Source organism: Artemia sp. Qi Xiang Cuo, chromosome 8 (genome assembly GCF_049724085.1).
Source record: "Artemia sp. Qi Xiang Cuo chromosome 8, ASM4972408v1, whole genome shotgun sequence".
Classification (NCBI taxonomy): Eukaryota; Metazoa; Arthropoda; class Branchiopoda; order Anostraca; family Artemiidae; genus Artemia; species Artemia sp. Qi Xiang Cuo.
This window is the reverse complement of record NC_142801.1, coordinates 11,603,666-11,629,382: the sequence shown is the minus strand read 5'-3', so window position 1 is coordinate 11,629,382 and position 25,717 is coordinate 11,603,666. Positions and strand designations below refer to the sequence as shown.

General features: G+C 35.6%; 1 protein-coding gene across 1 annotated transcript in view; it reads left to right on the top strand.

Annotated features, from left to right (window-relative positions):
- LOC148949160 (uncharacterized) overlaps positions 1 to 25,717 on the top strand; it is a 133,083-nt gene that overhangs the window by 66,043 nt on the left and 41,323 nt on the right. The window contains exons 8-10 of the mRNA XM_089093214.1: positions 6,850 to 7,043; positions 15,090 to 15,200; positions 17,291 to 17,413. Of these exons, the coding sequence (XP_088949340.1) occupies positions 6,850 to 7,043; positions 15,090 to 15,200; positions 17,291 to 17,413 (428 nt within the window). The remainder of the gene's footprint in view (positions 1 to 6,849; positions 7,044 to 15,089; positions 15,201 to 17,290; positions 17,414 to 25,717) is intronic.

The following is a 25,717-nucleotide window of genomic DNA, read 5'->3' as shown; positions in this document are numbered from 1 at the left end:
TTCCTCCTTTCTCCAAGTGCTAGAAAATTACCCATCCCTGATATATACCACTTAATTTCTTCACTATTTAAACCCGCTTTAAAATAATTATCGTATCCCCAGACCTCCTTCCATTGCCGGTAAATGCCGAGGGACACCGAGGCTGCGACTTCACACTGCCATTTCTGAATCTCCTGATCTTCAAGCACTCCCTTTACTAGTTTTGCTACATTTCCTAATTCCAGCCCTATCCCCTTCCCTTCATTCCAAACACCTGATAACCCACAACTATTTAAGATTGATTTCACCTGGGAAGCCCATGAACATTTCCTTCTATCCTGCAACACCTCCAGATAAGCTGCATTTACTAACCTATTATTCTGTAAACCAATCACCTTTTCCCAGTATCCTATCATTCTAACCAATCTTTTTATTCTCAATGAAAACAATCCTAGATCACCCTTTAACTCCAGATTATTAAATTTCCCGCTTAGCCCTAAAAGTCTCCTGAAATGTCCTAAATAAATTCTCTCTATTTTTTCCCCTTTATCAAAACCCCAAACTTCCCCACCGTAACTCAATGCTGGGCCTACCTTCGTCTCAAAAATTCTCTTCTGTAGCTTAATATCTGTCGGTCCTAGATGCCTAAGGGGACTCTTCAATAATGCCCATGAAGCCTTCTGACCCTTCCAACTCGCTATTTGCACCTGATCACTCCATTTCCCTGAACTTGTGAACTTACATCCCAAATAAATATAATCCTTAACTTCCTTCATCTCTTTCCCTTTAAAATAAAACTTATTCTTTTCCCTATCATCATTTCCAAAAACTAATATAACTGATTTTTCAATATTTAAAACTAATTTTATACTCTCCAGATAACTATTCAAAATCTCTAACATCTTTTGCAAATCCGGAGCCGATTTCGCAAGCAATACTATGCCATCTCCAAATAATAAACAAAACAGCTCCAGTGACATTAAGTTCAACATAGGGACATTTGTATTTCTAAAATACTGCCCAATATCATTAATAAAAAGAGAAAACAAACGCGGTGATAGAGTGCATCCCTGCTTGAGGCATACAGTACTTAAAACTGGCCTAGAATAAGAAATACCTACCTTCACTACTACTTTAACCACTTCATACATTTTCATTATAACTTCTACTAACCTAATTGGCAATCCTAATTTCACCAACACCACTTTCAACAAACTCCTTGAAACTTCGTCAAATGCTCCCCTAATGTCCAAAAACGCCGTATATAGCCTATTTTTCCAATGCCTCGTATATTTACTAGCTAAAGCCTGTAAACAAAATATTTGATCAATTGTACTATAGTTTTCCCTAAACCCTGCCTGACATTCAATTAATATACCTTTATAATGCAACCATTTATCCATCCTACTAGAAAGGACTCTAAAAAATAGCTTACTGATAGAACTTCCTAAACTTATCCCCCTATAGTTCTTGTGTAGGTTTCTTTCTCCTTTCTTAAATAATGGGATCATAATCGATATCTGCCAATTTTATGGCCATTGAGGTGTACTTAGAATTGCCGAGAATATCAATGCAAGCACTGGCAGTATCCATGCTCTTGACCATTTCAGCAGCTTAGTTGGTACTCCGTCGATGCCCGGAGCTGAATTCCCTCTCATGCTTTTCAAGGCGTGCCATATTTCCTCCTGTCCAACCGGTTCCAGTAGTTTAGCGTCCTCTGAATCCAACTCAAAATTGGCTGTTTCTTCTAAACTATTCATCTCCTCATCAGCTCTCTCTTCGTCCTCTTTGGTGTATATCTCTTTATATTTTTGTTCTAAGTATTCTGGCCAGGTATTGGTGTGAGGGACTGAATCAGTCAACCTTCTATTTTCTGTTGATTTCCTAATTAACTTTCAGAACTCCGTTGAATCATTCACGCTAAATTTCTCCCGTATTTTTTGGCTCTCTTCCTCTTCAGAACGTCTCTTCTTCACTTAAGTAGCCTTTTATATCTCCTTCGCTTGTCCCTTAAAACCTGCAAATTATTTTCCAGATCAACTGTACTACTAGCCTTTAGCAATCTAAAAGCTACTAAAACCTCCTTCTTCTTTTCCTCACAATCCTTATAAAAAAAACTCATCAAACCAGTACTTCTGCCATTTTTTCTCCTGCATGCCACCTTAGTTCCAATCTTATACAAAACCCCCGACAAAAAATCAGCAGAACCTGCTATATCCCCTTCCCTTGCCATATCCTCACTCTTCTGAATAAATGAATCCAGCCCTCTATCTTCAGCTAGTACCTTTTTCAACTTCTTCTCACTATCTTTATCAAACCTTAAACCTTCCCTTCAATCAAGCTCATTACCCATCTTTCCCTTAGCCCCAAACTTCTTTTTCCGGCTCTCAGCCCATCCTCCCCCTCCTAATTCAACCCTAATAGGCACGTGATCCGACCCAGCAAGCGCCATCACCTCAAAATCCACACAACAAGAAAGAAGCCCCAGACTAACAACCCCATAATCTACAACACTTGTAGATCTACCCGAAAAACATGTAAAATCCCCCACTCCTTTATCCTTCCCTGTCCTCCCATTCAAAATAACCAAATTCTGCTTACCACAAAAATCCAATAATTTTTTCCCCCAATTATTCTTTCTCCGATGACCGTCCTTACTCGTCCTCCTCCTAACCGACGGCTCAATCATATAAACTCCATTAGTTTTTCCTAGTTCGAGTCCCACCTCCTCCTCACGGGCTCCTTCTTCCTCCCCTGTATATCCGTTAAAATCCCCTAAAAAAAAAATAATCTGACGGAAACTGTTCTGAAAAACGATCCATATCATTTTCTAATATCTCCCAGGTATCCTCATCACTAAAAGTGCTAGTTTCCGGCGGTAAATACACTGAACAAAAGATAAACGAATTACTACCTAAATGTACTCGCACCCATACTAGATTACATGAAACACTTTTCAACCGAGATAAGTTTCGCCATCTATTCGTTATCAATAATGCCACTCCTCCATAAGTTCTACCATTCTGCGATCGCTTTCTTTGTGATCCAAAATAAGAAAAACCTTTTATTCTCTCCTCATTTTCCAGCCACGTTTCTACTAATGATACAACTGAAAAATCACAACATTTAAGAAGACACTCTAATTTAAGATACGAAAAGCCCTGAACATTCCAATGCGCTAAATGACACTCGTAAATTGCACCATGGCCCTGCTTATCCTATCCACTAATTGAGCCAATGGGTTGTGACGAGTTAAATAGCCGCCTTGGCTCCATTTTATTAGGGTCGTCAGCTCTAACCGACTTGCTCTTCTGTCTTAGGTGGTCATCTGGGCTAATAATTTGTTGGCTGTCACGTTTGGGAGCCCCCACAGGCCTGACAAAAAGTTGATGTGGAGCCTTTTTTAATAACAGGAGTTTCACTGTTCACCCCATTTATTTCGTTATCACTACTATGCTCCTCCACTACACTAAAGAAAGATTGAATTGAGGATGAAGATCCAGAACGCGATCTTAAATTGCAAGGTTCTTCCAGGTTAAACCGATTATTTTCAGAGACAAAACTCTTTTCTAAACTTTTTTGTGGCACTGATAAAGACCAGGTTCACGGAGAAACTTTTGCCCAAAATTTTTCTTAAAATGGGTCATGGTACTCGCTGATGACTCTATATTAGGGGAATTCGTAACCTCAACTACAGACTGCTTATCAAAGCTATACGTAAAACACTGTTGACCAATATATAACTTTGTCCCTCTTAGTCTTGCTTCTCTATTTTCTCCTCTAGCCCGTTCAAGAAAAGGCTTTAGGTGGTTACGAATAGACAATTCACGCTTTGTATAATCGGGACTAACACCAAGACCCGCCCTTTTCAGGTGCGTACTTGCACGCAATATAGTATCACGAATGTAACCACTTGTAAACTTAACCAGTACCGGTCGCGTGCCTTGTTTAGCGTATAGCCGAAAAATGTCTCTAATGTCCATCATTTTCAGCCCTAAGTTTGGCACATGTAAGTTGAGTGCTCTCATTACATCTTCTCGTAACGAAGAACCTTTGTTTGTAGGATCGAAATTATACAGGACCAAATTACACTTTTTAGACTCATTTTCTAGTCTTTGCAATTTTACGTTAGTAGCCGACATTTCTGCTTGCAAACTTAGGTAATCTTTCTTCAATTGTGACGTATCCTCCGAGAACTTGTCTACTGTCGAATCAATTCGCGATGAAATAGCAAATAGGTCGTTTCTCAGTTCTTGAACCTGAGATGAAACTATTTCTATTCCGTTCAATTTTTGATTAATTTCTTGTAGAGTTTCAGAAAAATTAACAGAAGTCATAATTAATCCGGAAATATAGTTATAATAATTAGAAAGAGTACTTATCTTTCTTTGAGGGCCGAGCCTCACAAATGCATCCGAGTGACTATTCCAGTGCCTGTAATTATTCACACAAAATTTCTACTTAACATAGCAAGTTTTATAAAGTAAGATTTCCACTTAACTTAACAATTCTTGTCAATGGGAACTGTTATTTCAAGTTATTTCACAGCCTGTGTACTTAGATGTAAGCAGAATGAATGCTGATGAAAATGATCCCCTACAAATTGTGAATCTCTCTAATCAATGCACGCACAGCATAAGTGTGCATTCTGTGTCCACAAGGATATCCATCAAGGCAGTTATCACAACAGGACACTTCAAAAGCTGTAAAATTATTCAATGTGAATTTATTTTATATTATTTATAATGTTTTATAAGCAGGTACAATATAATATTATTAGAGACTACATTTTACTTAACTCTTAAAATAAAAATCCACTCAGTTGAATATAAAAAAGCTTTCTAGTTACGCAAGTTTCATTAAATCTGAATGTCTATATCCTTTGCACAAAACGAGATATATTAAATGGCTTTTCTAATTTGCGGTAATTTTCCGGAAAAAGTAGGGGTCGCTTTTAGTTTTCTGTCGTTTATTGGGATCTTTTATCCAAGCTATACAAGTTATGCAAGACCGCTCAATCAGTTCTAAATAGTTTGGCCATATAAACTATAAAAGCTTGTTATAGACAAGATAGGATGCTTCTCTAAGGTACCGAAGAGCTTCAAATTTTTGGTCATTTATGATTTCAGAGGAGGGAGGGGGACTCAAAGTTGTATCCCCTGTTCATATTTCTGGTCATTTGCATATCTGGACTATGGGAGACTTGCAAAATTTTGTTAAGGAGTTTTATATATTATTGGCAAGGCCAACTTCAAAACAATTACCCAACAAACTTTTTCAATGATGCTTAACATTTGATTTCCTCCTTGAGAAAAATTGAAAGGGAATTTATTAGATATTCAGATACACAGATATACCAGATATACATTAGAAATACCAGATACACAGATACACATTGAATAAACATCACTCTGCATCCATATACGTCCATATCAATGTATGGATATTTTATTGAAATCGATCAACAATGGGCTAGTGCAGCTCTTTGGAAGGGAATTTATTAGATATTCTGGCACACAGATCTACCAGATACACATTAGAAATACCAGATATACAGATACACATTGAATAAACATCACTCTGCATCCATATACGTCCTTCTCAATGTATGGATATTTTATTGAAATCGATCAACAATGGGCTAGTGCAGCTCTTTGAAAGGGAATTTATTAGATATCCAGATACACAGATATACAGGAGACTCATTAGATATTCCAGATATACCCTAAAAAAATATCCCTGTCTGCACCCTTATACGTCCATCAAAAATGGGCTAGTGCAGCTCTTTGAATCAAGCGAAGGTTAGGTTTCTTCAAGGGACGAAAAGTCGTTAGACCTAAAATGTCCTAATTCATTCACTGGGTTACTAAACAGTAATAAACGAAACAATGTCTTTTGGTTGCTCCAATATCAGCTGAAAAATGAAATCTTTCCCCAGAATCTGAGCTAAATCAAGGGTTAATTCTCAAGATTTGAAAATATCCAAAAAATAATCTCTTAAAACCATTTTTGGATTATATTGCATATGAGGAAGATTTGCCAAAACTGCTTTACTTCATTTAAATCAAAAGGTCGTCTTTTGACTGTGAAGTTCTTTTGAATATTTTTAACTACAGTTATTCAGCATATTTGAAGTAAAAAGTGTTTCCTTTATATGTTTCATTCTCAACAACCCCAATTCTAGGTTTATACCAATAAATATCTGACGAAGATAATTTCTTAAACCACATTGGCCTGCTATAATATAAAGAAGAAACCATCAAAAATGGATTTTTGTAAGGCCAAACGAAAATAATGAAAAAAAAAACACACACAAACACATGATGGCAGTTCAAATTTTTGAATTTTTGCAAATCGTGGATATTGATAAATGACTCGCTTTATGGTTGTTAGGTATTTGGTTTTAATTTCTCTAATTTTGGCTTTTATTGAATTTTATTCATCTTTTAATTTTTTTTTTTTAATTGGTTTTTATTGGTTTTGTTTTTTCACAGTGAGTTTCCATGTTTGATTTTTTTTTTTTATTTGTCTTTTTTGTCATTTTCCTTAAGTTTATTTATTTGCTCGTGCTGAAGAAGAGAGGCGGTTGTCCTCTCGAAATATTCCCTTAGCGTGTTCTTTTCAGTATTTTCGTTTGACCTTACAAAAAAACCATTATTGATCGTTTCTTCTTTATATAATATCTGACAAAGCTCTACTCGTTATTATACCCCTTTCTTAACTTTCTTAATTAGTTTCTGTTATGTATCATTTCTCTTTTGTTCCTGATCTTGAATCTTTGCCTTATTTTCAATTGTTTTCAGTTCTATTTGGTTTTGAGTATGTAATTTTAGTGAATAAAGTATATTTGTTTCAATTTATTTTCACAAGTTACTCTGGCGGAACTCTCTGAAGAAACTGAAGAAAAGCCAAGCGCTGGAGAGCTTACTTATATCAAAGAAAGTGAAAATGAAAGTGAAAGCGAGTCCGAAGATGAAGAATCGAAAGTAGAAACAGCTGTCAGACAAGACAGTGTAGAAGCTCTCAAGAAAAAGGTCTTGAGTTTAGAGAGGAAAATTAAGGAAGTGAGTACAACTACTTGTTAAATAACTATAAATTAAATAAATAAATAATTTATTAAATAATGATTATATCATAACATTTTATTCATTATTTATATAAGATTTTTCAAATAAAAATTTATATAATATAAATAGTACATTATTAAATAATAATATATAAATATATAATACTTAAGTCGCATCCATCCTCATGGGACGTTATGGGGCCACTCCTTTCGAAATTTCATGGACCAGTGCTCGATTTCCTGTTCGGTCAGGTACAGTTCTGGATAGTTGGGTGATATGTTGCCTATCAAAGTTGTCAATCCACGTCTTACAAGGTCTTCCCCGTGGTCGACGCCCTTCAACAGTCCCTTCGAGCAAGATCTTGGGTAGTCGAATAGGTTCCATTCTCTTGACGTGCCCAAACCAGCGTAGTTGCTGTCTATTTAAATTTGTTTAGGATCTTGTCTGGTGACTTTAGTCTTCTACGGGCTTCTACATTTGTGACACGGTCATTGTATTTAATTTTCGCTATCAGGCGTAAGCATCTCATTTCGAATGTAAGGAGGATTCGCTCGTTTTCAGCTTTTATTGTCCATGTTTCACACTCAGACACAGCAATGGATATGATCAGGCTGTTAAAAAGGTGAGGTTTCAGATGGTTCGAGAGGTGGTTGGACTTATATAAATTTGCTAGTCTTCTGAAACTAGAGCTGGCAAGGGCTAGGTGGCGTTTAGTGTCGGCAGTTTGGCAATTATCAGCCGTTAATAGACTACCAAGATAAAGAAATCGGTCTACTTTTTCCACTTGCTCACCATCAATTATAATAGAGGGAAGTTTGTGGTGTCCTGGTCTTGGCATGATGTAAACTAGACTTTAGTTTTGTTTTGCATTAATCTGCATCCCAAACGACTTCGTTGCTTTAGAGATGCTGTCTGCCTGTCTTTAGAGTTTTTGGGGGTCGTAGCTAGCTGGTTGATTTCATCAGCGTACGCTAGTTTGTCGAGTAGGATCCCACCTATTTTCGCCCCACGCCTAGTGGGTGTCAGGGAGAGGATGGCATGCGGGATTAGGTTGAATAGATGTGGGGATAGGATGCATCCCTTGAGGACTCCGAAGTTGCCAAAAATTCATCAGAGAGGCCATATGTAGTCGGAATTTGGCTTTTGAACTTGATGTACATGTCCTCAACGAATTTGACGATTTTGTCTGGTAAATCGTAGTGTTTTAAAATATGCCTAAGAACTTTCCTCCATATGAGATCTAAGGCCTATCGGAAATCAGTGAATAGCTCTCTATTAAACTCAGGGTAGCGTTCCGTCAGTTGGTGCACAGTAAAGATTTGGTCAATAGTAGATCGTCCTGGTCGAAACCCAGCTTGATACTCGTCGATAACATGAGTGGCGATTGCTCGTATTCTATGGAGGAGGATCTTAGTCAGGATTCTGGTTTGGTGGCTTGTTTTGCTTGAATTTCCTTTTAGGCTAACTCTTGTTTAATTTTTAATTTTTGGTATTGTTTTATTGAATTGAATTTTTTAGTTTATAATCAAACCTTAGTTAAAAATTTAATGCATTAAATTGATTTCATTTCTCGTCTTACATTGTGACTAAATCCTTAGTGCTAAGTGTACTTCAGTCGTTTGTGTGGTCTTATTATCTCCTAGAATCTGCAGAGGGTCAATTCAGTAACTTTTGGTTGTTAAAGCTCTACCTGAAGGGATTATTTTAAACCTAGGGGCTATTTTGTTTCCAGTAAGGTACATCTGAGTGTCAAGACTTTTTGAACACTTTATAAATTTTAATTTCAGTTAGACGGACGAGCATTGATCCATAAAGCAACACTGTTTGATCATAGCTAAGTGGCTAATCGTAGCTAAGCTGTTCTTGCTAAGTGGTTGGCGCACTGGTTTGGGAATCCTTTTTCCAAGGGGACCGGGTTTGATTCCTGGCGTGGCCGGTTATTTGTTTTGGGACGGGGGTCAGTGGCGTGACAGCAAAGTTGTGTGACAGTGTAAGCTCCAGCTCTAAAGTGATCTAGAGTCGATCCAGTTCAAAAGTGGGGACCTGGAGAAATATAGGGAAGGTAAGCAGGAAAGGTGTGCAAAAACACAGGATGGCTGGACCCCGACCTCCCATTGCACTTCCTGGCTGAAGGGTCACGAAACGGAGATCAGAACTGCCGGTTTGGACCTTAAGGGTCTAGTTCCGTCATACTTACTTTACTCACTGTTCGTTCGTATTTTAGTGACTAAATTTGTCTTATTCTGTCAAAGCTTTGTTCACTAATTCAAAGAAATCAGATTCTTCTGATAAAAGAGAAAACTTCATAATAGACCCCGACGCTGCGCCGCCTATGAAAGACACGCCTTCGCGGGGAAATATTTTGGCGGTGCGTCGGTGTGCCGGCTCTACCGTTGGCGCGCTAGCGTGCCGTTGGTCTGTCCATATTTAGGCTTCTCTTTTTGCAGTTATCTGTTGATTTGGTTGTACTAAGTAAGCTAGCATGCTAATTAATTTTGTAAAATCTATCAACTTTGGCGAAAAAAGAGGAAAAATAAAATAGGTCGAAGTAATGCATAAGCTGTAAATTTGGTAAGCGAATAACTTATTTTGGGTCAAAAACAGATTTTACTCTCTTAGTTTAAATTGGGGGGATTTGGCAAATGACGAGAATGCAAGTTTAACGGATTTTGTAGTTTACCATGTCCATTCCAGAAAATTCACTTGGATTTATGAAAGAAGAGAGGAATGTGATTAAAATTTTACGGAAAATTCAACCAAATTGTCAACTTTTTCGAATTTGCGGAATGATTTTAGATTTTATCTTTTACAATATTTAGTAACTAAACATATCACTACCAGACTTCCTTCCGAGAATTAATAAATTGTACTGTTCAATTTTGGGTCTTCTCTGCTGGATCTTGGAATTGGTAGAAATCGAATTGAAATTTTGGACTCTCCGAAATTCTGCTGTAACTACTCTGTTTTTTCTCTGATTCAGTGTAATTTTGGACTTTTAGTCCAGATTTTACCGAATCTCAAAGTTTCAGGTTGTCCCCCTCCGTTGCGACGCCCCTGCCTGCTAGAATGGAGACGAAAAATAATAAAAAATTTGATTTTGCATGCATTACGGCTTCCATTGTTAAATTTTGTCTCAGTTAAGGCCTCCAAACAAGGTCTAATTTAACTACTATAAGGTATTTGCAAGACTTTATTGTCTTGTTCTTCTTCCTCTTCCCTCAAACGAAATGAGTCCTTAGCATCATATGTTTATTTCTCATCATAATATAGATGTCTTCGCCTCTTGTGAAGTATTTTTAAATGATTCGACAAAGACATTTATTAATAAACAGGATTATACTTTTTTTTCATAAGAATCAGATTAATGAAAAACAGGGAGGGTAAGTTTTTTCGTTAAATCAACAATTCAGTCAGATCTAGTGAGTGAATTTGATCACCTTTATCTTGAAATGGCGTTTGAATTTTTGGCAGTTAAAATAGATGTAAATGGTATGAAAAATTTGTGTTGTGTTTTTTGTCGGCCTCCAAGTTCTCCTGCTACAAAATTCATGGAACTTCTTGATGATTTTGTGCTTATTGCTTTGAAAAAGTACCCGAAAATTGTTATCATGAGTGACTTTAATATTGATTTATATAATTCTAATAGTTCCAATGGTAATTTCCATGGAATCTCTTCTGACGGGGCTGATTTGTTATCTGTTTGCCTGTCCCGTGGTCTCTTGTCAGCTTGTGGGGCCTAAACAATAATAACGAAAGATTCTGCTTCCCTTAATGATAATCTATTTCCGAATCGGAAACTATACTCTATTGACGCGGTTACTGAATATTTTTCAGACCATTTGATGCTTGTGACCGACCTTCACTTGATTACAGAGTTTAATAGGCCTACTAAAAGAAAAATGAGAATGACCAACAGAGACTCCTTAAGTAACCTTAAAACATTGCTTTCTTCTTGTTTAGTGTCTTCGGACCCTGATTTTGCTGCTGAATTTTTGTGAATCAATTTAAACGTTGTTTCAGTAATGCTTTCCCTCTCCGCCAAATATCAAGAAGAAATAGTATAAAGCCGATTAAGCCTTGGATATCTCTTGGAATGCTGGTATCAATAAAAAATAAGAATCTTTTATATAAGGCATACTTGATGCATCCATCTGAAGTTAAATTCGCTGAATTTCGCAGCTACAAAATTTTTTTAACAAAAATTTTAAGATCAGCATAATGTCATTGCTTCATCGAAGCATTTGTTGAAGTAGAAGGTCCCCCATAGAAGATATAGAAAATAACTAATAAGCGCCTAGGAAAGCATAAGACCTCGAATCTTCCTGGTGAACTAGTAGCAGAAGATAGAACTAAACTTGCTACAGGGAAGTGGAAGTTATCATTGCATTAAATATACACTTTGCAAAAATTGGCGAGGGAACCGCATCAACTGCTGGAGACAACCTGGCCCGTCATCTGGACAATGAAACTGGAGAGGACTTTCAATCATATCTACACCCGCCTCTCAATTGCTCCATTTTTCTTACTACTGTAACCCCAGATGAACTTTTACTTACAACAAACCTTTTAAAGAATGGATCTTCGGAAGGGATTGATGGGTCATCGACTAATCTGATTAAGTGCATAGCACCAAATATTGTAATCCCGCTTTCCCATGTGCTCAACCTCTGTTTTAAAACCGGAATATTTCCTTCTTGTTTCAAGTCTGCAAGAATTATCTCTTTGTATAAAGGAGGAGACCCGAAGAACCGAACAAACTATCGGCCGATTTAAATCCTGTCTACATTTGGGAAGTTGCTCAAAAAGTGCCTATATAACCGTACAGTCAGCTTTCTAATGAAATCTAAATTTTTAGCCCAACGCAATTTGGGTTCCGGAAGTCTCCCTCTACTGAACATGCTAATATGGCAATGACTCAGTTTGTTCATGACACCCTCGACAAAGGTGATATTCCTGCTACAAGTTTCATTGACATTAAAAAGGCATTTGATACGATTTAACATAAAATATTGCATACTAAGCTTGATAACTGCAGCATAAGAGGCCCAGTTAATGACTTAGTAATGTAATACCTAAAAAACCAAAATCAGTATGCAGACGGAGGTGATACTGCTTCCTCATCAGTATCTTACTCTCAGTCAGTTCTGGGAAAACAGCACCGGAAATTATGATGATTAATATTCAAGGCCTACCCATTGAAATTGAAAGAGTTGATGATATTAAATATCTCGGGACAAAACTGGATTCAACTTTATCATTTAAGAGCCATGCAATTTATCTTCGAATGAAACTGGCAAGAAATATTGAATCATGAATCATCTGAAATTTGTTCTGCCGTTTTTTGTCCTGAAATCTCTTTATCATTCTCTAGTGCATTCATATATAAATTACTGTCCCATTATTTTTTTGAATACTTTTAAAACTCATATTCTTCCTCAACCAGAGGCAACAAAATAAAGCTCTGCGTCTATTGAAAAATTGCCTACCTAGCCCGTTTTCTTACCCTGGTAAATCGTCAACAAAAAGAATGTATCAAATTTTAAATATCCTTCCACTGGATCTTTTCCCTTCTTTCCAATTTGTTCTTTATATGATTAAACACCTTCAAGGTCTGTTGCCTGAGTATTTTTATTTGCATAATAAATTTTTTTTCAGGATGATAATCAGGTTTTGCATGCATATTGGACCCGTGGTAGTTCTGTAGTCCGTCAGGCTTTAATAAAATCTGAAAGGTCCCCTTTTTCACCAAGGCATAGTATTATATATAATTGGAATAAATTTCATAGTTTTGTAGATTTGAATATTTCGTTAATAATAAAATTAGATTAATGAATCACTTAATCAGTAATTATTAATTTTATTTATTTTCTGGGGTGGATGCTCCTCATTTCGCTTTATTTATTTGGTTATTTTGATTTTATTCGGATTTTGTTTGTTGTTTTCATACGGAGAGTTGAAGAGCAATCTTTTTATTCCAGTATCCGGAGATAGTATTATTTATGTATTGTTGAGTGTATATAAACCCACACACGAATTATTCTCACTGTGGGTAATTAATTTGATAGTTTTGTCAAAACATTTTTATTGATTAATAAAGAACTTGAACTCTGCGGCACACGAAAAACAAAAGCTGCTTCACCGTTACGACACACACTGGCTTGACAGATATAATACTGTGTTCACTGGACTTCAATGAGTAAAACAAAAACACAGTGAAACACAATGAAAACGCAGACACAGAGAGAAGCGAACGCTACCGTTTATTGAGTAGGAAAAGATTAAAGAGTTTGAAAAAAGACTCTTGATCATACAGATTTTCAAGTGTTGTTGTTTTGCCGTGTTTTCCTCGAATTTAGATATTTCATTATGTAGTACGCGCCCTTGGAGTTCTACAGGGCTTTAACAGACTTTTCTCTTTATTCGAATTTAAACGATATATCGCTGGGGACGTTTTGAACAGATTTGAAACTCGTTCCTAATAAGAAAAAAAGTGTCAGCTGGCAGCAAGCTGCCGGGGAAAAATCGGTGGCTTGCCACAGATTGCCGCCGTTTTGCCTAAAAATCAGCTATTCGCCACCGAAAAGAAAATCGACTTGGTGCCGGGGTCTACTTCTTAATGTAATTTGTTTTTAGAGAAAGTTTATTTTTTTCGCTTAAAATGATGCTAATGGTTATGACTGGGATATGACCTCTATCTCGGCCTTAAAAACCAATAACTATTTCCCTAGATAAATGGTCTCTTATGAGATATATTAGTGTAAATGGTGGCCACAAAGTAATATATAGCTTGGTCCTTATAATTCACTTCAAATAGTTTGTGGTAACGAACTGTAAGTAAGGAGTGACTCGGCTCTATTGTAAAAGACTCTCTTAAAGACAGAATTTTGATCACAATATATACATCAAATGAAGTGGCTTTTAATGCTCATTCCAAATATATTTATTAGGTTTAATTTTACCCATAAAAAGCTATGAGCCTGAGAAAATTTGCCCAATTTTCGAAAAAGGGGGAAACACCCTCTACAATTCAATTTATCTTAATGAAAATCACATCAGATTCAGTATATCTGAGAAATCTGCTGTAGAGGCTCCCACATTTAAATATGTGGAATTTTGCTCTCTTTTTTCGCCAGAAGAAGGATCACGGATGCATTTTTAGTTTTTATTTATTTATTTTTTTTTATCCCAAAAGATTGGAGGGTAATTAGTCTCCCTACCATGCGCCTTGTTTCCCGAAGACCTCTGGCCAAAATTTTGAGATAGCAGTTTGATTCAGCATAGTTGATAGTTCTACTAACTATGCCTTTGCGGTTAAGTTCCCATATTCCCTGGGGAAAGGGCTGTAAGTAACGCAATTTGCCCATTGTAATTTTCCAGGGGAAATTTTACACGAGAAGGAGGAAGGCGATTTCCTGGCATGATTTGAAAAGCGATCTGAAATAAAAAAAAAAAAATTCAACTGAAGGTAAGGAGTAACTTTAAAGCTTAAATCGGACAGAAACCATTCTATATATGAGGGGGGCTGCTCCATTCTCAACCCTCACTCTTTAGGCCGAAGTTTTACTTTTTGTCAATTTTTTTAAGAAAGACTGTTGAAATGCAAGGGCCGATGAATTTGAATGAAATAAATTTTTGTGAATGAGCGAGGTTTGAGGAAGAGACAGCTTCTTTCACATATGGAATAGTTTATTTTTCGTTTAAGTTTTAGTGTTGCTCCTTACTTTCAGTTGAAAAAACTTTTCTTTTTTTTTATCCTAAATATATGTTTGTTTTTTTTCGAAGACCACACTGCCTTTCTGTGACGAACAAATACTAGTTCAAATAAGTCCTTTTGTTAGAGAGTGAAAATAAATACAAATCACTTCGTTTAACACTTTAGTTTATCTGCTTATAACGATCAAAATATGTGATAAAATATATATGATATGTGATCAAAATATACAGAACTTTTTGTATCTGTTTTCACTGTCTAATAAAAGGATTTATCCTTATATGAACCTTTATTTGTTTCTTAATATATTTACTTGGTTTTGCTTATTTTAGATGGAAGAAGAAAATGAAAACCTGGAAATTGACTTGAGAGAAGAAATTAGTAAAGAGTATGAAGATATATTTGCTAAACGAGAAAAGGCCTTTACAGAATATGTGGAAGAGGTAAGTTTTAATTTGAGTGTAAAGTACAGCTAAACTCTTAAGTCCCACTCAGAGGGTTATTTAGCAAGGCCGTATCCAGGGGGGGGATTACCCGGTTTGAACCCCCCCCCCCCCGAAATTTTTGACCGACTCGAAAATAAGTCGAAAATTAGTAAAACCTAGGTAAAAATCAGTAAAATTAGTCGAAAACTGAGTCAAAAATTAGTAACCCCCCCCCCAAAAAAAAAAGTCAAAAATTAGTAAACCCCCCCCCCCCCTGAACAAAAATTCTGGATACGGCCCTGTTATTTAGCTAGGTATACAATATATAAGCATAATAATTATCGACTTGTCATAATTTGCTTTTTCTTTTACGAGTAGTTCTGAATGGGAGCTGGCGTTTACCCCTCCCCGTAAAATACCCCCCCTCGAAAATACTCCCAGGGATTTGTCTAAATTGACTGTCTCTAGACACTGAATTGTAAATAAGCAGGCATGAGAAGGTTTGAGCATTTGGGTTGAGTTCTGATCTCCTAAAAAAAAGTACTCTGAATGCTTTTCCTTATCCCATTTGCTGAAAACGGATTGACTTTACAGTTTTCAAATTTAGAGTTCCCAAAATGTTTTTTTTTTTACCTTAAAACATTGGATGCCATGACATTGGAACTATAAATAACACAAGGCAATACTATTAATTAGAACTTAAAAGTAATCATAAATATAAAGATAATCCCGATCGGTATTTTTGTACAGAGCGAAATTGAAAACCATAGACAGTTTGCCTTGATATTGGATAGTCATGCAATTCTACCTACTCATAAAAATGCTGCTGTGTTTGTAAATGAAAAAATTCTTTATAATTTATTTGAATTCTTCTTCTACCTACGTTGACTAAAGTACGAAAATATGAAAGTGAAATTAATGTTTGAAAGTATATATGTATGTATGTATGGTATGTATGTATGTGTGGTATGTATGTATATATGAAAATATGTGTGTATATATGAAAGTATGTAATATGTGTATATATGAAAGTATGTAATATGTGTATATATGAAAGTATGTAATATGTGTATATATGAAAGTATGTAATATGTATATATATATATATATATATATATATATATATATATATATCCGTATTCGGCAAACATCTTTAGTGTATTTTTTAAATTCGGGAATTTTTTTCTAAAAATAAGGAAAAATATCCTTAAAAATCTGGAACATTCAACAATTCAATTTTTTATGAAAAGTAACTATTTGCATTTAATGCGGTTTTTGGTAGTAATGGGCGCCAAGTTAAAAAAAAGGTACTTGGGCTTAAATCAGCAAAAATGCAGCTAAAAATATAAGGGACTAAATAGCTTATGAGGGTTCTTGCACGAAACAACAGATTGTAACTAATTGAATTGTTGCCGCAGAAAAATGATGGTGAATTTAATAATCTTGCTTTGTCTAATTGTTTTCACGCTCCAATTTGGCAACACTGACGGAAATATGATACTACCCTAAAAACTTCATAATTTTGAAGTAACCCAACAAATATTTTAATTTGTCTTTTTCATTTGCGAATAGTCAGAAGGGTCCAGTTAAAAAAAAATGTTTTTAATTTGATGTCCTTTGTTCTAATATTCTTTTTCACTTGGTTATTATTTGGCCTTCGTATGCATGGGGTTTTTGTCTTTTTATGCTTCAAAATGTGTTAAATCCAACCTACACTAATCTTTTTCTTTTTATTTTTATTAAAAATATCCATAAGTCATTTTTTTTCTCGCTCATTTTTGTTTTTGTTTGTGTTATATTTAGTATAAATGATGATGATCAGCTAAACATTTGTTTTTCATTTTCCAAGATAATATAGAAAATTTTATGTAGAGAAACTCCCTATCTAAATTTTGCATTATCTTTTTTGTATAATATCTTTTTTCTTTTGATTTGTGTTGATTTTTTCTACTTTGCTTATACTTATATAATTTTTTTATGGTTTTGTTTCAGTATGTTTTAATATAAATTTTTTTAGGACATTTTAAGTTTAGATCATAGGAGTAACAGAAGAAGGGCCTAAGTTTTTTTTTCAATCATTAGTGTAATTATGTTATATAAATTTCAAGCTTCGAGAAAGCGCCGAGGAAACAGCAGGAAACCGTTTACGATCGCAGCAGGAATTCATGAAGAAAAGGAGAAAAGATCCAGTAGTTGATGTTAACCTTGTGAATGAAAATCGGACGTTGAAGGTACCACCTCCTTTTTTGTTCCTTATAATTGTTCATCATCCGTCCTGCTTGGACATAAAGTTTGTCTTTTTTATATTTAAGAGTTTTATATTAATATTTTTGGTTTTCCAGATTAAAGCTAAAAGTTGTTTACTAATTTTTGTCTTTATTGGGATGGATTGTGCCAAACAGTGCGGTAAATAATCCAATCTCGGATTTTTTCCATATCGGACAATTAGGTTTTTTGATATCAATGTCTACCTCTTAGTAATCAACAGAGACAGTCATGGGAAAAAAAAATTAGAACTGAAGACAAACTAAGAAAAAAACTTCGAATCCTTGCCCATAAGTTGAATAAAGCGGTGAAAAGCTTTAATGACCTTAGACTTCCGTATTTCAATTTCAATTTATTATTCGAATAAAAACATAACACAAACATCAATAACAATAAAGATCCTAGAAGAGAACTTGTTAAACTTTTTAAAAACAATTAAAGTGACACTGAAAAAAAAAGATAGAAGAATAAAATATGGGTAATTAAAGCAAATTGGTTAAAATTTGAAAGATTAAATTAGAGTATAAGTTTTGTTACATTGTTGGACAGCGTGAAGAAATTTGTGACTAGCTTAACCCTGGAGGGTATTTTTGTCCTTTGAATAATAGATTTTTAAATGGGATATTGCTGGTCAGCAACAGGTTAGTAGTTGAGGAGGAATATTATTGTGGAAAGCAGAGTAAGCAGGCGATAAGTTTAGTTTCTGTATGATTTGATCTAGTGGAGCTGTACCATAATCTGAGTACAAATCACGGGTTGGATATAGACGGGGTAGCCGAAACGCTGCTTTAATGGCACGGTTTTGGACAAATTTTAGTTTTTTAGTGAAGGACCGGTTTGAATTTCTCCAAACTGATCCGCAACAAGGAAAGTAAGGAAAAATCAAGGAATAATAGAAGGTAACTAGGATGTCAGGAGGAAGAAAATAGTTCACACGGTTAATCATAGCTACTTTTCTCAAAATTATTTCTATGATGTAAGAAATATGATTAGAGATCGACAAGCATGAGTCAATAAATACACCAGGAAGCTTGGCAAACTCCACTTGTGGGAGGATGTCGGATGTACTTGAGACCAAGATCAGGTTGGATTACGTCTTTGTTGTAGAGGGTTCTGAATATTACTACTTGACTTTTTTTGCTATTAATGGTCATGTTCTTCGTAAGGCACCACGCCTGGACTCTGTTCAGAAGTAATTGGGTAGAGGTTATTGCCGTTGCTAAATTGGTGCAAGTGATGAATAAGTTGTTGTAATCAGCAAATAGTAATGTATAGACTGAAGGGCCCAGGTCCATAACAAGATCATTTATATATATGAGACATACAATCGGGCCGAGAACTGAGCCTTGTGGGACACCACTGTGGTCAGGTCAGGATTGAGAGGATACTCCACTTAAGCGCACACTCTGTAGCCTTCCAGATAGATGAGAGTCAAACGAAGAGAGGAAACCACCACAAATTACATAGTTGTTTAATTTATTTATTAAAATACTGTGATTGACCGTCTCAAACAACTTAGAGAAATCCAAAAATAAGCCCAATAATGTTTTTAAAGGTCGAGTTGTGAGCGTATGAACTGTGTGGCGTCAATTAGAGCATGAGAAGTGGAATATTTTGGCCGAAAGCTGTATTGGTGAGGAAAAATAAATGAAACGGAGTGTTGACTGCTGAACAAAAAGGTAGCAAGATGTCTGAACATAATTCTCGAGCAATTTGGATATAACAGGAGGATATGAAATTGGATGATAGCTCAGTTGGACGTATCTTAGTTGCATCACCCTCTTTAAGAACTGGAATAACAATGGCTGACTTTATTAAATCAGGGAAAACTCCGTGGGTTAAAGATAGGTTGGCAATGTGCTTGATGGGCTCGTAAACAAAGGGAGATACGGTCTTCGGAAGATTATTAGTTAATCCATAACAGTCAGACACTAAACTGATAGGGAGGAGGATATCAAATATCACGTTGCTATCAGTTGGGCGGAAAAACATGGATCTTGAATTAAAGCATAAGAGTACAGCCTGTAAGGACGAGCGGGAGCGAGTATGAGGAAAAATAATTATTAAATGCGTCAGGTGCATGTAAAAGGTCAATTAATCTGCCGTCTGTGTCTTTAAGGCGAATAGGTATAGACTTTGATTTTCTATTTCTTGAGAGTATATCATTAATGGTGGACCAAATTTGTTTCCTTTGCAATTGAGAATTGTTGTATAATATTAATTTTTCTTTGTTTCAAGGATGAGTTTATTGTATAAGTTTTTATAATTTTTGTAATTTGATAGGTCAATATCACTACTGGTCTTACAGGCTAACTTATATAATTTTTTATTACGATATGAGGAGACAATGAGGCTCTGTGACATCCAGGGGCATATAGGGATAGTTTTCCGGCTAGGTTTACGAACAGGAAAAGTTGAATGGATAATCTCACTTAGCCTTTGCGCAAAACCATTTGTGGCAGAATTTACCTCTTGACAATTTAAAACATGGGACCAGTCACTGGTTCTTAGGCAATCGATAAAATGGGTTGTATTTGTAGAGCTGAAATTTCTAGTAGGTGTTGGGATTAGACCCCGGTGCCGCGCCGATGAGGAAAGACCGGTGGCGGCGGGGCGCCGCCGCCGGTAAGATGTCGGCGGCATTCCGCCGGCGCGATCAATTTTGACCGCAAACATTAATGTTTTCATCAGTCTTTCTCAAATCACAGCTTAAATTTAGGACAGATTTGAGCTTATTCATGAGTTAAAAAATTCACAAGTCGCTGGCTGGAAACTGGTCTTCTTCGTTATACATCAAGAGAAGTAGAAATCTGGTAGAAACGAAATGGCTGTGGCGTTTCAGAACCCTTGCATAATACGAGTAGTTGAAGTATCTATTAGCTATGTATTCTTAAAAATAAATAATTATCAAAATTAGTAGATATTTTTTCATCGAGCATTACTGCATTAAAAACTTTAAATACCGTATCACAAAATTCATCAGTTATCTGGATAAAAGCTTTGAATATAGCTTTGAACTTAGAAGCTTAATTTTTTCATACTGCTTTTTGCCCGTATCTGTTTTGTCACCTTTAAAACATTTGAAATGGGCGACTGTGATATTGATTGGTTTTTTTTTGCTCTTTTAGATTCCTAAAAAGCCTTCTTGTATTAAAAACTGGTTTTTAATAACAATTTAAAAAAATGCATTTTAAAGTTTTTTTTGGCTTCTTTATAGAATATATGTCATATAGGCTAAGGCTCAACTGCTGCTGTTTTTTTTATTGCTTTTGGCTACTCTCTTGGATATTATTCATTTTTTCTTTTGGGGATTCATTCCAAATTATAAACTCGTAAATACCTAATATCAGTCAAATTATAAACTGTATCTAAAAGGACTAAATTTATCAAATGGAGAAATGCATGATGAACATTTCCAAATGCTTACAAAAATTACCAAATTTAAGAAAGTCGCAACAATAAGTCATCTGGGGTCAAAATACTCAGACTCCCCTTTCATGCCCACCCAGGCTCAAAGCTTCTGCTATGGTTATATCCATGAAAATCTCCTAAGAGTTTCAATTTTAAATAGATTTCAAAAGGAGTTTGTGATATTTAGACTGTTTTTATTTTATTGGATTTATTTAAAAAAGTTTTATAATATAAAAATATTTAAATTTGCTCTTTTTGTTAATATTTTTTGTAGCCATTTTTTGGGGTGATTTCATTTTTTAAGCTACTCTAGATACGTAAGAACCTTGCAACATCTAGTACCCTGAGGTCACAAGACTGTCAAAGAATCCTCCTTGAACCTCCCAAATTGAAAGCTTTTATTATGACCTGGCCTTTTAATGTAACTTGGGCACTCGACCAAGGGCGCCATTGCCACTCGAGCGCAACGTTAGGTGGGGATGTCGGTATCGCTTTCGCCACAACAATTTGTTTTAGTGTGAATCTGCCTGGTACTTATGAATGAATGTTTTCAAAGTATACCCGTTTCATCAATAAGAAAAAAACGGGTTGGACACATTTGTCCCTTTCCCTTTGAACAATAAAACTATACAAGTGCTTTATCAAGTATAACTCAGTAAAATCTTTTTAATCTTTGTCAACTTTTCAACTTTTTGGCATCCCTGCTTTCAATAAAAAAATCAAAGTACTATCAGTTAAGTCTCATCACTCCCTATACCCCCCCCCTGGATTTCCTTGAAATAAAAAAAGAAAAATTCCTTGAAAGGTACTATCAAGGAATTTCGGGGAAATACCCGATAATTCGGGGATACTGCAACCCCTGCTTGATTTCTAATCAGGAAAATCGAAATACTAAACCACACGAGAAGGAAAAGCTCCGACTTTGCGGTTGACGCAATAAAGAATTGCCGTAAAATTAATTTAAAGTCAACCGAACGCCGCCACCTCTGGTGGTGGCGGCGCGCCGGCGGCGTTGCGTCATTTCGGTGGCGGTTGACCGGGCCTCTTGTCGGCGGCGTTCGGTCGATCTGCCGGCGCGGCGTCGGGGTCTAGTTACAAAAAATTAAACAAGAAAAACGGGTTTTAATTTCTATAAAGCAGTGAATACAAAACACTTAATTAAACAAAAATACTCCGAATATTTCGGCGCCACATCCGGGAGCCTTTCTCAACGGAAAAACAAAAAAATTTCTTACATCAACATAAAAAAAAAACATACTAAACAAACAAAAGAAAAAATATAAATAAACGGGAAAAGAAAACTCACATATTAAATAAACAATTCCATTCACTGGCGCATAAAAAAAATAGAAAGTTTATATCAATTTAATCACACCTTATCGCAGAATATACATTGTAATATATTAAAAAAACAATTTACTTCACTGACGTATAAAAAAAATCTAATGCTTATATTGATTGGACCTGGCATTCTCACAGAATGTACATGGAAATGTGTTCAATAAATAATTTCCTTCTCTGGCGTATATAAAAAACTAAAATCTTATATTGACTGAACTTCGCCTTATCGCATAATATAAATGGACAAATATTAAATAAACAATACAATTCACTTCCATTCTAGTTGGGATATTAATTCTAGAGCGTAGAGGTAGTGGTTGCGAAGGTAGTGACAAGTAAATAGGAAAGTGGTCTGACAGATTCGAAAACATTATATCTGAGGACAGGCCATTTCCCAGGGAAGTAGATACAAAAATGTTATCAATTAATGTTGAACTTGATCTCACAGGATCAACTCTAATGGGTAGAAGACCACTCGCGGTCACTGATTCAAAAAAAGTATCAGATTTAATATTTTTACCAACATTGAGTAGGTTACAATTAAAGTCCCCAAAAGCTATTGCCTTTTATGGGGTAGATTAATAAAACTAGAGAAATCATCAAATAGATTACAAAAATATGGGGTCGGAAATGGAGGAGGTTTATAAAACAAAGAGAGTATATAGGAAATTTTGCCGATAACTATGTTAGCAATTATTGAATAAATACATCTGAGATTTATTTGTGTAGAGAAAATAGATTCGCACTCTGATAGCCTGGTAAAATTTACATTCGAACGGATGTAAAGTGAGATACCCCCAGAACACTTAGTCAATCTCCTGGGCATATGGATTATTCGGTAACCAGGGAGTGGAAAATCACTAGGGTCATCATTATCGGAAGGCCATGTCTCTGTTAATCCTATAACGTCAAAAGGGCAGACACCATTGAACGAAATTAAATCTTTAAACTAGAGCCACTTTTCTTGGATGCTTCTGATGTTGAAACAAAGAACATTAATGGAATTATTGTTTACTGGTTTTGGCTTGACATTGGTAGCAAAAACCATAATATCAAAGTATTTACGATTATCATGAGTTATGGTACCATAAGGACTGATTATAGGGTTGGCGTTATGCTGGTTATAGGGTTATGCTGGTCACTTTCTATATTGGACTAATTAAAAGCAATGTTTTTAGACAGGGATATAATAATATAAATCATAACTTTTGTTGTTTTGGACCTTTTCCAGCCTTGAAAAGTTATATTCTTTGCTTCAGTCTTAATTTTTCCGTACCTCCCTCAACATTTCCATCATCACCTCATCCATCTTCTTACAAGTATAAAACTGATGAGCGCAATAGCCAAAATGTTTCACTTTCTATGAGCTAAAATCCTTTTACTTAGGGAAACGAGACAAATTTATCATTTAACACTTCTAACATCTTGATGTTCCAATATGTACTGACTCTCCTACTACTCTCCTAACGCAATCGGGTACACAATGACACACAAAAATCCAACCCCTGAGTCAGGTCAGGTGATCAACCTGCGACCAGTTCGGACATTAGATTCTTTATTAAAGATTCTTTAAGATTATTTAATATTATTATTTAATTATTATTATTTATTATTATTTAATTAATTAAGATTTATTTAGTTAATATGATTATTTAGTTAAGATTTATTTAAGATTATTTAAGATTTATTTAAGATTCTTAAAACTGTTAAGAGGTCGTGGTACGACAAAATATTCTTTGATCATAGATTTTGCTCTTGTTTCTTTTCTTCTTCTTTTTTATTCTACCTTTATGTTCTTTTTGTGTACATCGGTTATAAATAAGTTAATGTTAAGCTACAAAATTCACATAATCCTATAAAATGTCTTAGAACCTGAAAACTGAATGTGTCTTCTTAAAAGTATTTCGAAAAGTGGCTAGTATAGCAAGCACAGCTTAGGACAAAAAAGGTTTATTAAAAAGCGGGAATCAGATAGGAAAAATAGATTCATGTAATTAGATTCGGTATTCAATGATCTTTCCAAATATAATAACCACTCCTGATTCAATTAGATCCCATAAAACTGCATTGAATTTCTATCTTTTCTTGGTGGCAGTGCGGAGAGAAGAAGGTAATTCCCAAGGAAGAGTCCACAGGATCATACAGACATTTTTTTTTTAATTTTGGGTTCAAAGGGTTTGATACCCCCCCCCCCGCCAAGGTTTTATCCTTTCTGCAGAATAAAAGCAAATATATAAACTTCGATTTAAAAAAGAAACAACACGCATCCAAGAGTATTCATTCTTTTTATAAGCCCCTCAAAATATTCTTTTGGTAAATTTCATTTGATAATTTGGCTAAAAAACCCATAGAAATCTAGTAAATTTAGGATTCTTGAAAGGGAGGGGAGCTGGTGGGTCACAATGCCCCTACCCCTGCATACGTCCCTGATACATCCCTTTGAATTTTGAATTGGGAGGAAGAGGGCAAAAAAAAATTTCTCTGGTCCTGATAAAAAAAAGTAAAGCTACGTTTTTTTTCTTTATTTATGGCTGTCTTTGACAGGCTCTGTTACTAGTTTATTTAGTTTAATTTTGTTTTAGCTAATTAAGCTAGTTAATTAGTTTATTTAGGTTTTCTCTGAAATATCGGGTTATTGCAATGCATTATATTTTTTTTTTGAAAACCTTGAGAAAATGCATTTGGTTTTATGTTGCCTTTGCAGCGGGTCACTGCAGACGCTGCAAACCCTTGTAACATTGTGATAGGCTGTATGAGGACAAAAGGAAAAATTGCTTAGGTTTGCCACCAGATTGAAGCACTGTAGTACCAACCGACAAATTTTAAAGCTTTTTATGTGATGGGTGGTGAAGTTCTCGGTGCAGTGAGTTGACGGTTGTGCGGACGCTCAGGTGTGACTTGATGAGGGATAGACCCAAACTAATCTAAGTCTGTCTTTTCTGTGTATCATTTTTACGCTTTCTATTAGTGTTGAGAGTATACCAGTACTCAGAGGCCATCGCTGAGCTCGACGTATTCAGGCGTAGAGAAAATCTCTGAGATCTCCGTACTTAATGTAGGATGTTGAAGGCACCATTTGCCTGTCCTATTCTGGTAATGAGTGCTTCTCACCTACAGCTATTCTGGTGAGTACTTCTCTCACTGTCGAGCTGTGTTCTCGATGATACTTCCTAGGTATTTGAACTGGATAATTTGTTCAATATCTTGGTCGCCATATTTATAGACAGAGGAGAGTCACTTGTTGCCATCTGTTTGGTTTTCTCAGCATTCACACGTAGGATGAGATGGTTTGCTTTTACCGTGACCTCGTCTAGTGATTCTTGAATCTTGAAGTATAATCGAAAATATAAGGTCCGCTCATGAGGGATTTGGCCGGAAGCCATACTGTTTGTCTTGGAGGTGTCGATCAAGTTGTGTTTGGATCCTCTGTAGGATAGTGTGTAAGAGCATCTTCCCGGGTAATGACAGTAAACTTATACCCCGCCAGTTACCTGGCTCGGTGGCGTCTCCTTTTTGAA